Source organism: Mytilus edulis, chromosome 11 (genome assembly GCF_963676685.1).
Source record: "Mytilus edulis chromosome 11, xbMytEdul2.2, whole genome shotgun sequence".
Lineage (NCBI taxonomy): Eukaryota > Metazoa > Mollusca > Bivalvia > Mytilida > Mytilidae > Mytilus > Mytilus edulis.
The window spans coordinates 69,780,453-69,798,639 of record NC_092354.1 but is presented as its reverse complement, the minus strand read 5'-3'; the positions used below and the strand labels follow the sequence as shown (position 1 = coordinate 69,798,639).

The 18,187-nt window shown below is 31.4% G+C and overlaps 1 protein-coding gene across 1 annotated transcript; it reads left to right on the top strand.

Moving 5' to 3' along the window:
* The first annotated feature begins 2,977 nt into the window (after window positions 1-2,977).
* On the top strand, window positions 2,978-18,187 carry LOC139496159 (uncharacterized). Its single transcript, XM_071284625.1, has 17 exons — window positions 2,978-3,097; window positions 5,553-5,757; window positions 6,295-6,563; window positions 7,842-7,944; window positions 8,149-8,378; window positions 9,041-9,169; window positions 9,396-9,566; window positions 10,293-10,429; window positions 11,168-11,273; window positions 11,803-11,886; window positions 12,357-12,537; window positions 12,728-12,817; window positions 13,716-13,784; window positions 14,872-14,932; window positions 15,906-15,968; window positions 16,731-16,915; window positions 17,417-18,187. The coding sequence occupies exons 2-17, from the start codon at window positions 5,553-5,555 to the stop codon at window positions 18,034-18,036; spliced, it is 2,703 nt and encodes a 900-aa protein (XP_071140726.1). The 5' UTR covers window positions 2,978-3,097; the 3' UTR covers window positions 18,037-18,187.

Genomic DNA, 18,187 nt, shown 5'->3' with positions numbered 1-18,187 from the left:
AGACAACTGTCCACAAGAGACCAAAATGACGCGGAAATAAACTGTGAACATACTTATAAAGCACACACTGCCTCGTCGGCTACATGTATATAAGACCCTGAAATGGGTTTATCAGTTCATTTGATTTAGATAATTAATCGAAATAAATTAATTACAGTACTTTAATAAGATTTTTAGATTATCGTACCTAATAGTTAAAATATTAAATTGCATAAACTATAAAGATATGACAAATTGAGACAGTACAACACACTGTAAAAATATAATTGAGAAAGCGCAGGTGGGATTTTTTTATTTTAATTTATTGTCTAAAAGAAATGCACTACGAAATAACTGTGTACTCGGACCAATCAACATATAATTAAAGCAATACAGATATAGTTTGACTATGCATTTTTTTCTTTAAAACACCCGTTTTGCAGCTTTTAGAAATGTTTTAAACTGATATACTTTGCAATGCTTTGTGATGTTATCAAATAAATTCCATAAAATCGTTTTGCTTATATATCATAGTACAGTTATGAACAGCCAACATGAATAATCATTATCTCTGTATTTCAAGTAAAAAAAGATTGATTGTTGGTTGCTTAACGTCCAGTGGCAAATATAGGTAAGTCTTGTTACAAGAGAGGTCATCTTGGGCAATCAGCCTAATTCTAAGTAAAATACGGATAAACAGGTACACAATTTTCTTCTAGATATGAGCTTTTGATCATAAACAAGATTTTATCCAAGATAGTTAAGAAAGTTATTAAAATTTAAAAAAACTTTTAACAATGTAATGTGATGTTTTCCAGCAGAAAAACTAAGTCCATTTACAAGTAAAATACGAAAAAAAACCCAGGAAAAATATTTGTACAAACATTAATACTTCTGGATACTGTCTTATGATCAAAATAGTTATCAAAGGTACCAGGATTATAATTTAGTACGTTTCGTCTACATAAGACTCATCAGTGACGCTTAAAATATTTATGAAGCCAAACAAGTACAAAGTTGAAGAGCATTGAGGGTCCAAAGTTCAAAAAAAAATGTGTCAAATACGGCTTAGGTAATCTATGCCTCTTAAACAAGCTTCCTTTCTCAATTTTTTTCTGTCTACATTTGGTACAAATCCAGGATAGTTTAAGAAAGCTATTAAAATTTCAAACATTTTAACCACACCGTGAATATTCCTGTATCAAGTCATGAATATGACAGTTCTTGTCCATTTGTTTTTTATTTTTTGTTGTTTGATTTTGCCATGTGATTATGGACTTTCCGATTGGATTTTTCTCCGAGTTCAGTATTTTTGTGATTTTACTTTTTTCTGGACGACGACGACGGAATGTAGGATTGCTATGTCGAAGGCTCGACAAAAACATCTTTAGATATTAAGTTTGAATATGATTATAAATACAATTAGTGAATTCATTACATAGCACTTTATTTTCTGTGACACATAAAAATACAATAGTTATTAAAGGTACCCGGATTGTAATTATTTACACGAGCATAGAGAACCCAAGTTTCCAAAAAAGTTGTGCTAAATACGGCTTAGGTAATTTATTCCTGGGATAAGAAAATCCTTAGTTATACATTTGATAAACTTTTACCAGTTTTATGTATTCAGTCATTAATTATTAAAGACTAGCTATCATTAAGATGTATCGTATGTTGTAGGGAAGAACATCTTCAATATGATAAATGAAAAGCTTAGTCGAAGAAAAATACCATGGTCGAATTGTTTGGCTCTGGGTTGTGATAACGCCAATTTTATTGCTGGACACAAAAAGAGAGCATTTACAGATGTTAAAAAAGTAACCCATATTTTAGCAGACTGTACATTGCATTTAGTCAATATTGGAGCTAAAAAAGCAGCACCTGTCGTTGATCACTTACTGGTGGATATACATTAAAATTATAACTAAGAGTGAAAAAAGACAATCAAATATTATGTGAATACAGAATATGTTTGACATTTCTCAGAAAAAAAATGCTGGAAAATGTTTGCTTTAATTTGAATTTTCAGTATAGATATGAAGATGTGGTATGAGTGCCAATGCGACAACTCTCCATCCGAATCACAATGTATTACAATATTAAAAATTAATATAGGTAAATAAAAAATGGCCTTTAACATGGAACCTTTGTTCACACCGAACAGCAAGCCATACAGGACTTCAAAATAATTAGTGATACATAATTCAAACAGGAAAACCAACTGTTTGATCTATGTAAAAAAACGAAAAACAGCTATATCCACGCACACAAAAACCAACCACTGTACTTACCGACAGGTGCATGAAAATTGATTTTTATTTTTTGTTATTAAGAAGATTGCAAATTGTTTGATAATTAGTAAAACCGGGAGTAAATAAGTTTGGAATATTGAAATCTTTGTTGGCTGTACCGAAAGGCGGACATAATTTGCAAATTCGCCATTGTAACTAGGGTAAACAAAGGCAATTTTGATAAACTATACTAAGTATTGCATTTCGAGGGTTTGTAAGAGTGACAATAGACACCAAAAGAGACTCGCAGAGAAGGATGTGTATTTTATTCCGTTCCCAAAACCATTACGGAATAGATTGAAGAGTGAAAGATGGATACGAGATTGCGGACGACACGACTTGAGCGTGGAAAAAGTGACAAAATATAGCTACATATGTTCGCTTCACTTTGAAATGGAAAGTATACTTACAACCGAAATTTCCCGGATTGTTACGGATTACCATATCATGAGTTTGACCTGTAAATACTTAGCCCAACCGGCAAATACATGTTGCCCAAAAAGTAATTAAAGTATTCACAACAATAGGTACGTGAGTACTGTTACTGTGATGCAAAAAAAAAATCCTGACAAAATGAAATTGAGCACCCGATACGACTCAGGTTTTCCTATTCAATAGATGTTAGGTTATGTGGGGTTATGCTGTTCAGCCGATAACATAGTATACTATGTTACTATATAGTATCGGGTTATACTGTTGAATAGAATTACTTAAGAGGAACTATAAGGTCTTTTCGAGCATGCGCAATTCCGTTTAGCTAAGCACGCTGCATTCAGCATCACTGTTTTTGGCGGCCATTTGTAGATTAAGAAAAAAGATAAAAAGTAAGTGCCCATATTTATAAAAACACCTTTTTATCTGTAGGATAGTCTAAATATTTATGATATGTTGAAAGGCTGTTATATTTTTTTTCTTTGACGCCTTACATCGACGCTGGGAACAGTATATCTAACGTTAATATATATGTTCCTGATCGACGGACAGCGTTATAGCAAAAATAGAAAATATCCTTCCAACAAGACGTTACAAGGTGTCTAGTCCATATAATTATGACGTCTTGAAAGGCTATTATAATTTGTTTCTTTGACGCCTTACGTCGAAGTAATGCGTCAAAGAAAAAAAATATATAAAGACGTCATAATTATTTGAACTACAAGGTATCCAGCTAATCATGCCGTCTGCTGCGTGTATTTTTTTATTTTGCCTTTGTTTTTTTATCCCACATTGACAAGGAAGGCGTCAAAGCAAACAATTGCAATATTAGCCTTCCTTGACTAATTTGTAAGGGTGATTGCCACAGGCACTTGTTTCTATCCATCAGTGTCCATGGAAATAGTCCAAATCGGTGGCGGATCCAGAAATTTTCATAAATGGGGGCTCACTGGCTGCCTAAGAGTAGGCTGGTTGCTTCACGCTTCAGTGAATCCGTAAGCAACAATAAGAAAAATCTGAAATGGGGTCCCTTCCCCCCCCCCCCCCCAATGTCTTTGAGATTATTAAAGATAATCTATAATTCCGGGAATGACATAGCTGCAGAACTGTACATGTAGGTTCTAGTGTTATTATTTGACTATTTGCGGACTATACACTTTATCGCTATTAACCTTATCGGCCGGCTGACCGGGCCGCTTGAACTTTTGACGCATACAACAATCATTTTTCCATTGTGGCGTCAGATATTTTGTTTTATGACGTAAAAATTTTACGGGAACCTGTGTGATATCCAGTAATGGCGGACAATTAGCGATAAGGTGTAATAGAGACCATGGTTTGCAAATAGTAAAAAAATAATAGATGGGCCTAAGAGGGGGGTCTGACCTTTACAAGGACTCTGGTATCGGGATTTGGGAATTCTTTTTATTTGATTTCTTTTAATTCAAAGACATTTTCAAAATATTGCATCTATAATTCTAAAATGATGAGGTCCAATTTGTCAGCCGTCATCACGTAAAAACGATGAATCAAAGAATTTAACTTTATATATAACTAATATAGTACAAAGGTGTAGATTAGAAATTACACCACTCCAGGCTCTTTTGTTTTCCACGTAATTAAAATTGCCAATAATTAAGAAGTTCCGGATCGAGTCCAATACCTATACCAATAGTAATATATTCACATGTTACCGGTTACCTTATTTGTACGTTCCGCATCTGACAGGCGCACCACAAAACGGTGTATTCAGTATTAATATGCTGTATTTATACACGGGTCATAATCGCAGGGTTGACACTAGGCCACATTTTAAAGAATGTCTATTTCCCCTCCCCGGGTCTACCCTTTGTAAACAGACCAGGAAGGCAGTTTTTTTTTTACTGGACGTGCTTGTCATTGCATGGTCACATGAATGGTTTGATTTGTCCAGTCCAGGCCACTTATCAGTTGTTTGTGCTCAATTTGAGTGTATTTATTTAGATTATCAATCCTTCTGCTTTCAAGCACTTTCCAAAAATGGAAACAAATTATTTTCAGGAAAAAAATAATTTTGATTTTTTTGTGGAAAATAATATTTTGACCCGGGTGGGGGGAGGGGAAACAAACATATTTTTAATTTTGGCCCTACTAAATTGTCAAATTGTTACCTATTATAGTATTTTAATCAGTAAGACTTTTTAAGATAACAATAGGAATACTTAAAAATAAAGCGTATAGGTACAGTTTTCAATTTGTTAGCGGGCATGATGCAAAACAGCGAATCAAAGAATTCAACTTTATTTATAACTAATAAAGGACTATGCTGTTGATTAAAACATACTCCATTCCATATTTGTTCCAGGACCTTTTGTTTTCCAAGTAATTAATATTACCAATGATTGATAAGTTCCAGTTCTACGGGTTCAAACAGAAAGATTTAGATTTGAAAGCAGAGAAAACTGTGCATCTTATAATCATCATGACTTTAGCAGATGACAATACTAATACTTAAATAAGGCTTGCGCATAGTTATATACTTTAATTCAGTCACGGACCCGCGATATCATTGGTGTGTTCTAGTAACTATTAAAAATACACAGGAAAATACACTTAATAGTTTTATGAACATTTCATTAAAGACTACTTACATAATATTTATTTAAAATTAACCAATGGCTCTGTAATAACACTGCACAATTAAAATAGCCCATGATCATGATGATTGTCACAATTGTAACATTTGAACATCATGAACTGAATGATATTTTAAGATTGCAGTGCAAACCATGAATTATTTTAAAAAACACAACTTTTAACAAAGAGTTATCAATTACTTGTTTTACTTCACATTTATTACTTTTTCAGATGAAAAGGATTCATTTAACAACAAAACCACCCAAAATAAAGAGGACTGTTTTTGATGGGGCATCTTCCAAATTCCAAACAAAACATGTCAGGATGACATATAATGGTTCTGATGTTAGTAATAGCAACAATACCAACCAAGAAGTGACTAACCAACTTGCCCAAATAGACTATCCAGCTGACCAATTCGATTTTCAATGTGAAGGTATTTTTGTATTTTATATAATTGTCTGACATTTAGAATTTGTATTCTTGAAGAAATATTCAAATAAATGTTCTATTTACATAAGATATTTAAGGTAATACAGTTATACTTATGGATTTTTACCGGATTTTCTACTACAATGTAAAAATTTATTGTACTATACACCATTTTCACTATATTTTTTATTATTGCATCTGTGGACAATATCTTCTAAAGATTGCTAGAAATTAGTCACAAAACGCAATACACTCTGACTCAAGAAAGATGGCTACTGTTTAAAGTAATTAAAAGTGTTGAATAACAACAACGGTAAAATTGTCTGATTACACATTTTGTATTTTACTTTTATACACCAGTTTACAGGACGTATTATGATATTCTGTGCCTGGTGTGTCTACTCGATCATGTTAAACCAACAAATTGAAAACCACAAATTAAAAACCTGCGGCTGTACGAGTGTTTATTTGTCTTGTTAATTTGCCTGCTTTGTGAACTGATCGAATTACAATGATTATGATAAATTGACTGTTTTTGCAGATAATGTGAACAGTAATCCTGGAAGAATCAATCTTACGTATGCAGAAAAAAGGAAAAGGGTAATGGGAGCATGGGACTTGCTGAGAGACAAGCTCATTGAAACCAGGTTGGAGGAACAGTCCCCAGCAACTCATTGTTGTTGCTTTTGTGAATCATCTGTTGATGATGTTATTTTTTGTCAGGATTGTGGTCCCTCTGCATATTACTGTGATACTTGCTGTAAGAGGATTCACCAGAACATTTTGTTCCATAAACCACACCAGTGGAAGGTAAAATATGGCCACAATATATAAATAAAAAAAGATGTGGTATAATTGTTAATGAAACAACTCTCCACAAGCATACAAGAGACCAAATGACAAAGAAATTATTTACTATAGGTTGCTGTACAGCCTTCAACAATAAACAAAGCCCTGAAATGACAATGTAAAACAATTTAAATGAGAAAACTAACAGCCTAATTTTTGTTAAGAAAATGAACGAAAAACATATGTAACACATAAGCAAACGACAACCATGGAATTACAGGCTCATGACTTGGGTCAGGCACATACATACAGAATGTGGTGGGGTTAAAATGTTAGCAATATTATCCCAACCCTCCCCTAACCTGGGACATGTTGTTATAGTTTAACATATGAACGAACTATAAAAATCAGTTGAAAAAGGCTTAACTCATCAGATGGATAAAAATACAAATGTTACTAGTACAAGTGGACGTGGCCAGGTACTTGTACATCCCGCTACTCGCTACATTTAAGACCTGTCGGTGACCTTCTGCTGTTGTTTTTTCTATGGTTGGGTTGTAATAATATCTTTGACACATTTCCCATTTCCATTCTCAATTTTATTAATTTTAGTTAGTACAGATTTGAGAGTACTCAGCGTCGCAGTTACTGACAGCTAGTTCAAATCCACTTACAACCATTAAAAGAATCATGCATCTAAGACTAATGTCAGTTTTTCATGTGTTTAAATGTAGTTTAAAAACTTAACCATGTTACCTGAAAACTAGGATAGAAAAGCAATATTGCAGCTTTTAGAAATGTTTAAAAATTGATATACTTTGCAATGCTTTTTGAGGTTATCTAATGAATATCATAAAACCGTTAATAAGTTTTAAAAATTGAGAAGTTATTACTCACTATTTTCAATAAGAATGTTCAAATGCTTAAAATGTACACACAAAAAAAACACCATGAAATTCATTGAAAAATTGTTAAGACGAGATTGATCTAATCGCCTTCAAGATGCAATGTATATTGATCCAAAGATTTTTTATTCCATAAAAAAGAATAGGTTTGTTTGTCCAAACGCTACCTACCCAGAAAAAAGCTAATAAACACCAGATACTTCAATTTCTTTTTTTGAAAAAAAAAAAAAGGAAACGCCTACCTACCTACTCACCGTCTCAACCTTTGGGTAGGGTTTGGGCAAACCAAAAAAAATTTAATTGTGACTTTGCCCTGTACTAATATATCTTTTTCAGGTTTATAACCTCATACAATAATACTATAATTTATATACATACTTAACCTCTATTACAGCAAACCATGTATGTACCTATTCAAATGACTAATGAACTTGCCAGGAAAGACCACATTTGTGAATCATCATACTCTACTTCCATATATGCTGTTGATGTAAAGGGTAAATATTTTTTTATGCTGCCCCAAAATAAATGTTCCAAATAATGGGTTCTGTATGGTTACTTTAGTATCCTCTTTTTCTTAATTGAAATTAACTTTATACACTGTCAGATGAAATAATAATTTTAAAGGGAAAGAAACTAAATTTATTACTCTTTAGAGCCTCTAGTTCTTCTTTATTTAATATTTTTTTCTCATTTTGCAGGTTTACAACATACATGTAAAATCCAGCTATGCAGATGTGAAGATCCTGCTGTCACTTTTTTGCGTTACAGCTTATGGCCAGCTACACCTACAAGCCCTAAAATTGGCTTTGATCTCAGATTTATGGAGCTATTGTCTGTTTTGCAACTTGAGTGCTGTTTACCTGCAAAATCTTTTTGTGATGCTTTAGATACTATGCACTCTAACTACATCAAATTAATCTCCAACGTTGTAAGTTAATTTTAACAGTTTTCTGATGTTGGAAAGTGTTTTGTCTCTGACATTACTCATTTGTTAGAAATGCATCAATATAGACAATAAAAATGTTGATATATTTTAAAACTATTTATTGTCACAATGTGCTGTCTAGATGTAGAAAAAATAAGAAAAAAGATGGGAATTGTGGACTAGAATGTAAAGATATTTGGTTCACATCTTGCAAATTAAGTTTGTAAAAAAATGCTGGTATACCCTGTATATTGTGGGTACATTAAGATTTGTTTTCAACCTCATCAATGTATATTGTAAATACTTGGTATAAAACATAAGAATAACATCTTTCAAACATAACACCTAAATTATTATATCAATATAGCTCCTTGCTATCATTGGTTTAGTTTTACTCACTGGTTTACGCTACCGCCACTTCCCTTTGCTCAACCCTCAAAGCGAAAACAAGTCACCCTGTTGTTTACAATACTCGCTTTCAGTAGCTTAGTTACACCATCAGACATTTGTAAAAACCTTAATTTTTTTATTGATAATAAAAGAAATTCAAACATAAACAATTCATTTTCTTAAGAAAAGAGGTTACAGCATTGACTCTACAGTGTGTAGCAGGTTACTTCATTTGAATCTGTTTTAATAAAATTCTCTTCTCTTTCTTTTTTCAGGAAAAAAACATATATAGAGCTGTGGTTGGTGATTGCCTCACTGAGTACAATTACCATAGGTATTCACTGAATACCCGAGCAAACATAACAGAATCTTCTTTTGCCACTGAATGTCCAATATGTGTTAAGGTAAGTTTCTAATATAAATTTATATTATTTCTTTTTGAGTTGATTTGTTCCAACAAACTTTAACTTATCATATCATTTTGGAAAACATATTAGCGATTTCATGTGTCATGATAAATTTTACAAATACAATTTTGTAATTGGTCTGTCTCGTTTTTCAAATCTGAAAATAATAATTGTTTTAATGATTTAATTTTGAGTTCTATATGACTTTATAATCTTTTCACAGACACCATCAATAGTTTCCATGGATGCCAACTTTGGTCTTGTTCATAAACAATCGTCAGGATCTGGTCAAGACAGACAATCAGCTAGACATAAAAACCTATATTTTCTTGATCATGGGGATCTCAGAAGATTTATTGATGATTACGCTCTTGACAGTAAAGCACCAAATAGTGTAAGTTATTTTAATTTCTAGCGACAGTGTATGGTAGTCATTATCCATCAGTGGAATGATACATTTTTTATTAACTAGACTTGGGTAAAAGGTATTCAGAAAATAAGAACCAAATTCACATTTAATGTGTAACCATGAAAACAAAATATGACGAAAGTTCTATAGTTGTTTTTTTTAACTAATTTAAGTGTATTTTAGATTGTCAAATTATGTGCACACCCAAGAATTATACAATAACTAATCAGAGAACTTTAATAGATATAAATATTAATTAAGTGGCTGAACAACACATTAATTCACATTTGCGGATATTAATTTTTATCATGTTCATTGTTTAAATGAAAACTTTGCATTTAATGCATTATTGAGACGACATCATGTTTCTCCATATTTTTGTTCTCTGTGCATTTCCGTACATTATGTGCAAATTTAAAATAGTTGTCCAATGTTTTATTTCTTGGGCCAAAACTTACCCTTAAATACCCCTACTCCTTAAATTGTTTATGGTTCCACCATGATAATTAAATTTAAAATGTCCTTTTTCTCAGATTTCTCTTTTTTACTTTCATATTAATATAGGATTTTGAAATGACAATACATGTACAGTATACAATTATTTTTAAGTTTATTTGTACATTAACTAAAGAATATACTCCAATTTTAATCACATCACATGTGTATAAACCATAGATATAGATGAATTATAAAGTTATATATACATTTTAGGAATGTTCAAACTTCCAGGCTGGTAATGCCATTCGCTCTAAAGTGAAAAATGGAAAACTTGATGTTACAGGAATATTTGGCAGTGTATGCAAGCATGACATTCCAATATATTTTGCAGATTTGGTTCATGGAGAAAGGTATATGTACAAATGTATATTCTGGTACAACTGTTTTCCTATTAAAATCCTATTAAAAAAAGGCTGTTTTGTTTGGTTATTTCTCAGTTTCTTTATTTATTCTATGGACAAAGTTAAGAAAAAAAGGAGTATTTATTACCATGCAAAATTACCAATTAATAAACTTAATAAACAATTAAAAAAATCTGCTTTAGTTAGATTAAGTTGTAAGAAAAATGTCACTCTTCAGGGGCGGATGCAGGAATTTTCGAAAGGGGGGGGGGCTAACCCAGGGCACCCAGGGCAAAGGGGGGGTGCAAAACATATGTCCCGATACAAATGCATTGATCGGCAAAAATAAAGGGGGGTGCGCACCCCCGGAACCCCCCCCCCCCCCCCTGGATCCGCCACTGCTCTTGGGAACCCTTGTAATTTTAATCATCAACTGTCATCTTATGACATGTTATTTACCCTTGAATTAAGAAATAATTTGTCAAACTATTTTATTTTAGATTTACAGTAGCAAAGTTTTCATTTTTTATTAGTATCTAATGCTTCTGCAAGTTGATTCATATACTTTTTTTGTCTTCAAGTCTTTCCTTGGGCAAGTAAGAGTAAGTATGATTGTTTACTGTAAAAATATGATTTTCAAACAATTAACCTTAAAGGTGTTAATAAATATTTCCATAAATATTGTGAAATTTTACATCTTTGTGTATGTTTATATGTAGAACTTCTTTAAATTCTTTCTCTTTTCAGATTGAGTTATCCAGTCTATATGTTAAAGTGTATATTGGAAAATAGGTCATCAGATAATTTGGTTGTCATGTATGACATTGCCTGTATGTTGCATAAACATTTGAAGGTAATCTTTAAAAATTTGTTTAATGGATGTTTGAAAAAAATATACTGTTTAAAGTTTTTTTCCTATTTACTATTATTCATGGGATTAGTAAGTGATTTATTTCTTTTGAAAACAACACCAGTTACATGTATTCTGGATTCTAAAATAAAATATACTCAAAAGATTCTGATTGATTAACTGTATATACTCCCTATATATCAGCCCAACAATGTACATTTGTGAAAGCAAACATTTTGTTCTTTTAAGGATGTCTGACATTGTTGGGCTGATTTTAAACGAATTATCTATACAGAATGTATTGTCAGCCTTGTATCACCATCCCTGCTGGTGACCTGATGGATAAAATCTGCTATAAAGTTTGTCATTGGTTTAGACGTACTTGTATATATATATATATGTTTTTATACAACGTAATTGTAGGTTTGAATGTTTTCAATTTAGACTAGTGTCTATATATATATATATATATTGTTCCTTCTTATGCTGTTTGTATACATAAATTGCATAATTTACTCTCTTTTCATTTCAGAAAACTAATAACATTGATGTTTTAGAGAGATGTTCCTTTGCTGTCCCTGTTTTTCACAGTTTTGCACACAATACAGAATGTCAGGTAAACTTATCAATTTTATGAATTATGTCCTAGTCATATGATGATGGTAGCAAATTTTTTTATCTGTATGAAAATGGGGAATGTGCCAAAGAGACAACAACCCGACCATAGAGCAGACATGTTAGGTGTCCCAAATTTCATTCCCAAATTTTTGTGTTCTAAGATAACAAAACAATTGTTTGGACATTTCTTTAGTGCTAGTTTTAATTTTAAAGGCTGTTCAAAAGATAAAATTGTTCCCCTAACTGCAATTGAATAGAAAATTTTGAAATTTCGTTGATTTTACTTTTAATGTTCCGGTACAACTTGATTGAAATAAAATGGGACAATTACATTTTTAGCTTTTGATTCCAACCTTATTCAATTGAGTTACTTTTTGAGTGTTATATTTTTTAATGTATTTTAGTCTTTCTTGTATGCTGTTGTTGTTCTAAGGTTAATTTTAGGAACTTTTGGAATGTTTTTTTTAGTTGATGTATGGTCAGAGATTTGCAGACGGAACAGGTTTGACAGACGGAGAGGGAATTGAAAGGCTGTGGTCCTATCTGAGGGGTTTTAGAAAAATAACCAAAGAAATGACGATCAATAACAGGCAAGATCTACTAACGGAAGCTATGTTGCACCACACAGAAAAACAAATATGGAATCTAGGTATGTAGCTAATATTAGATTTTCATTTAATTCATATATATGAAAATCATCTTTATGCTAGCCAAAAATATACCCATGCCTGTCTGTAAGCATGTCCCAAAATTTATTTCCATTCTTCACCTTTACCTTGACTCAATATTATAATTCAAAATAGGGTTCTTAACATAGATATACTTTCTTTTTTTTTCAGGAAAAAAAATGTTAGAGAAGAAGAAACGATGTGTGCAGATATTGAAAGAAAATGAGGCCATTATATCTGGAATTCTTGTTGATATGAAAGGTAGGATGACCTTTAAACTATTAATTGAAATTTGTATTATTTTGAAATATAAAATGGGTATCCATAAATGCATGCTCAGCTGGTTCATATCAGTTCAAATTAAAAAAAAAATAGCCTACCCCTTTATCATGCTGGCCTGAATTATGTTGCCTTTTATAGGCAATGTTTAGTTTTAATGTAAGTTAACCCATTTTATTTTATTAATATCAAGTAATTTGATACCCTGTTTCAATACTTTTTGATGAAATTATGCAAGATATAGTTCTCAAGAAGTACATACATAGGTCTTTTTCTCACTGGCACTCAAACAATATATTTATATTGATAATATACAATTATTGACTTTTGATGACGGTGATCTCGGAGATTGTTGGATGATTTTAAGGGTCATAAATTTTTTAGCTAACTTGATGAATCAAAATATGCTAACAGATCAATGTAAGAATCAATATTTATTAACCCGAGATATGATATTCAACTAAAATCAAAAGTTAACTATTGTTTTATAGTCATATAATAACATGCTTTTTTTGTTATTTTATTGAGTAATATTTATTGACAGAATCTTTACCAATTTTAAAAATGCAGTATAAAAGTCAAATTAATTTGTAAAAGAAGTATTCATAAAAAAGCTGATTGATAATATATGAGCTTCGTCAGATAGAAATAGACCTTATGCAAGTGCACATTTACATGTATATAACTTTGCTTAGTTTAAGGAAAATTTATCATGTTCAAGTACAAAGTAAGATGAATTTTGTTCTTTGTTATAGGGTTCTTATAACAACCCGATTTTTAAACAGTTCCAGACTTTTGACTGAGATTTAATTTCAAGTCGTCATGGCCAATATATTTATTCAAGAGTAGACAGAACTTTAAACTTATTTCTTTATTACAGAATCTAAAGATGTGATTCAAACCTGGAAGGAAGAATGGAAAACACAATCCAACAGAAAAGAAAGGAAAGGTGAGGAATAATATGAATGCTTTTTGTGGTACGTCTGGTATAATGCATAGTCCTCTGCATAAATATTTGACTAAGCGTGATTCAATATGCATTTTACAGGAAAGACCTTGGGAAGTAAACTTATATTGCAACAGCAATAATGACCTCGCCTTTGGCTCAGTCATTATCACTTTCTTAGTCAATACCACTGTCCTGTGGGAAGTCCATATATCATGATAATGACCAGTTTTTCAAGAACTATCATGGTTATTTCATTGAGAAACCATGTTTTAGGAAATTCTCATAAATTCAAAACGCCTAAAGCGAACTCGAGTAGTTGTACGATTTCTATAGCAAAGAGTGAAGACCAGTCGTAGTAATACTGCCATTCATTTTAGTGCAACTTTTCAGTATATAAATTCTTAATTAAGTTCTCTTTAATTTTACTATTAACGAAAACATATAATAAACAATTCAACAACTTAAATTCAATATTAAAATCAGGAACATGCTTTATAAAAAGTACATCTTTCTAAACAGAGAAACCACACCCCAACAGTCATTATCAAAGGGAAACCACGCCCCAACGGTCATTATCAGACCTAAACCACGCCCCACCGGTCCATATCATGTAAAAGTTCATTAACAACCGGTTTTCTGGTCCATATTTTTCTGTTAATGACCAATGGAATTTATTACTGAAGATTAATGAATGTCATGACCCCTTTTTATCCAATAAGAGAATCTTATTCCCAACCGATACGAAATAATTTATAATAGTTTTCATTGGTAGCCTTCCATAAGAAATATTTTATAATTTTGAGTTGTAACGTGTAATTAATGTTTAGATTTGTTGTGCAGCAACATCCTGCACATACTACACATTTGCCACTTATTCAAAGTAAAAGCCTTGACAGGTTAATTTACTTTCTATGAAGAATGATCTAAGATATTGGTTGAAAATTAGTACAGTAACACAAGTCCAGAATCTCAAAATACACTTAATACTATTACCTCACAATCTTTTCTATTTTTGGAAAAATGCAGGCAACTTTATATTATTTATTTTTAAATATATTATACTAGTTCTTTAAATTTATTCATTTAGCTCTGCCTTTGACTACAGATGAGCAGTATGCTGAACTCCTGCATCAGATTGAATCCAAAAAGTGAGTTTCAAGCAGTTCAATTGAGAACTTGAATGAAAAACAAATCATGTGGCTCATCCTTGTAAAACATTTAGAACCCATTGTGAAATAAAAAAAAAAGGTGGATTGAGGGTTTATGTTCTTAAAAGCTAGTTTTGAAAACTAACATGATCTTAAGACAGAATATAATGTTATCTACAACTTTTTCCTGAAGGCCAAAACAAAATTAGAACTTTGATGGCTGAGTGATTTAAGTTATTACTATAATCACTAGTGAGTCAACATGAGGTCAGGAGTTTAAACCCATTCTTGCTGCTCTTATCTTAAATGACTGGCTGCCTTAAAATGCCCCAAATCAGTGTTAGAATAAGTCTTAAATCAAATCCAAAACAGAATATATGTATGTCACAGTAAGCCAACCAACTCTTATTGTAGAACCAGCTGACTACATCATTTAATTTCTGTTATTTAGGAAGTAACTAATTGAAATTGTTGGACATAAGGGGTATATCTGGGTATTTTGCGAAAAAGGACCATGGCCAGTTATTGGAATTTTAACACGGTTATCAATGAAATTGGGAAATACAACCAATATTCCAGGTGGTAGTTAAATTGCAACTAGATTCTTTTTTTTGGGGGGGGGGATTAAATAAGAAACTACATAAATGCTTTTGATAATTCTATTTTCTGTTCCTTTTAGTTTTTAGATTTAACAACAAGACACTCGAGTTTATTTTAGTATCAAATAAAAAAAAAACATTCAAAATCTACTCATTAAATACACAGGTCAATTTGGCCTATAGACAACTCAGACCATGGAAATATGAATCACTTCATCCAAAATCATAGTGCCAAAATAAGATATAAAAAAAATGAAAATACTGACTTACCTTTCCTTTTTTTTTATGATTTAATTTAGTCTGCTGTGGTAGTTCCTGCTACAACTGCTACAATGCTTGTGCATTGTTGTTACACTATTGTGTTTTTTTTACAGGCAACTATTAGATATAAATGAAGCAGATGATGAAAAGGTGGAAATGGAAAGACGCATTGAAAGGTGAATTTGACACATATATATGTAACATTTTTAATATATTATTGTTATATTCCTTATTATTTTGTAAGCACTAGCACTTTAACCTTTTCTGCAATCATACAGAGACATTACAAAGTTTTCTGGCATTTGTTGATGATTGTTTGTCATAGATGAAACATGCTTTGGGAAAAAAATGTGTACATGCATTAATTTGAATATGGATATTATTACAGTCATTAAGGGATAACATCAAAGATCAATGTAAGATAAAAAAAAAAAAAAATTAATTCAAAATAGTTTGGGGGTGGGGTTGAACTGCTGCAAGATATCCATATGGGTCAATCATTTTTTTCCAAATTAAGTTTAGAGGGAGGGGGGGTCAGTGAAAAAACTATACGAATTAAGTTTTTTTTATCCTTCATTGAACTTTTGATGTCGTCCTTAAATATGTGAACTTTTCAAATATCAGCTCATGGACGTATAACCTATACAACTGAAGAAATGAATTTAACCTTCAAACTAAAAAAAAAACATAAAAAACTCAACTGCAAATGGATGAACACTTCAACTTTTAATTTCAACTTTTAAAAAAAATTTGGTTTATTTTTTTTTATTTGTAAGGGTTGCACTTAAAACATGTGATGATACTTTATCTGTTGATCACAGTATAGTTGTGCAATAATTAAAAATGTTATAAGTTTTCAATTTTACATTATGGAGTGAAATTTTAACCCCACTTAAAAACAAAATTCATTTGTTCTATTATAATGTCTTCTTTTCTAGGCTAATATCAGATTGTTCAAAGTTGAAGAAAAAAACAAATTTAACCCAGCTTCAGCTTACTTCAGATCAAGGACAACTGCTTTTAGAATCAGCTCAGACAAAGAGAAAAAGCGCATGTTTAGTGAAATTAAAGGAACTTGCAACTGACCGGCAATATTTGTCTAGCTTGATGAAGAAATATGCAGGTATGAAAATGTATAACTAGTATTATATTCATAAGAGCTGTTCTACATGTATTTAAACTTACATGGTACCATCGGTAGACAATTCAAAACTTAATTAATCACCCATAGAGTCAAATTTATAATTTCAATTCAATTTTCAATGAATTAACATTTTTTTTTCTATAATTATGTATGGCTTTCTAAGAAGTTGTGATTCAAGCTTTATACGTCAAGCTATACAATGTGTTAAATTTTAAGGTTTACCTCTCAGCAACTATTTGTAAATAGCCATATAGGAATTTTTTATTGCATTTTTCTCAAACTACAAATGAGTCCTTCAAAATACAAAATCAAGTGTCATATAACCTGCTTTTCATTGCGAACTGTTCACAAATGTTTTTCTGTACAACTCTCTATTTACCGTTTTACTTGACACGTTAATAACATGTTACCATTATTTTTATCAGTGTTATGTCCTTTTTTCTGAGAGCCAATAAATAATTTGTTATATCAATTTTTCAGAGGGTCAAGCCATTGGAATCCGTATAAGCAAACAGTTCTCAAGCAACTTTCTAAAGATAAAAAAAGAAGTGGACAAACTGAATGCTATTAACAACACAAATTTGGATTCTAAACAATTTTTGTCACTTGAATCAGAAATATATGATCAGTTGGAATCGAGAAAGATATCTGAAAACCAACAAAAGGCTGTTCAGTCCAAATGTTTGATTGACCATGCAGAAGAAGAAAGTAATAATATTGACATTGAAATAAAAAAATATTTACTTTATTTAAGTAAACAGAGTAAGGAAATTATTGACACAATCAACAATCTTTTACCTTTAGAAGGAAACCGGTTCCATTTAGGCAAAATTAATTACCTGTTTGTGAAACATTTTAATATTGAAACACTTTTTCATTCATGTTTCACATTATTTGAACACACTGTTACAGATGTTTCTATTGTACCAAGAATAGTTCATGATAAATTGAATACTGAATTGTCAAGATCCTTAAATTTACCAACCGAAGAAGAAATGACAACAATATTTCAGGAAATTGAGCAGTTTGAAACTAATGATTTGAACAGTATTTATATAGAAAAGGACAGTGACGAGGAATTAGATGAAGATGATATTTAAATTGATAACAGTGCTTTTTTTGTGTTGACGACACAATTATTAGATCGATAAATAAAGGAAAAGCTTAAACCATGTCAGTAAATAGCACTTGGTTTTAAAACTCAATTTTTCAGAGGGTCAAGCCATTGGAATCCGTATAAGCAAACAGTTC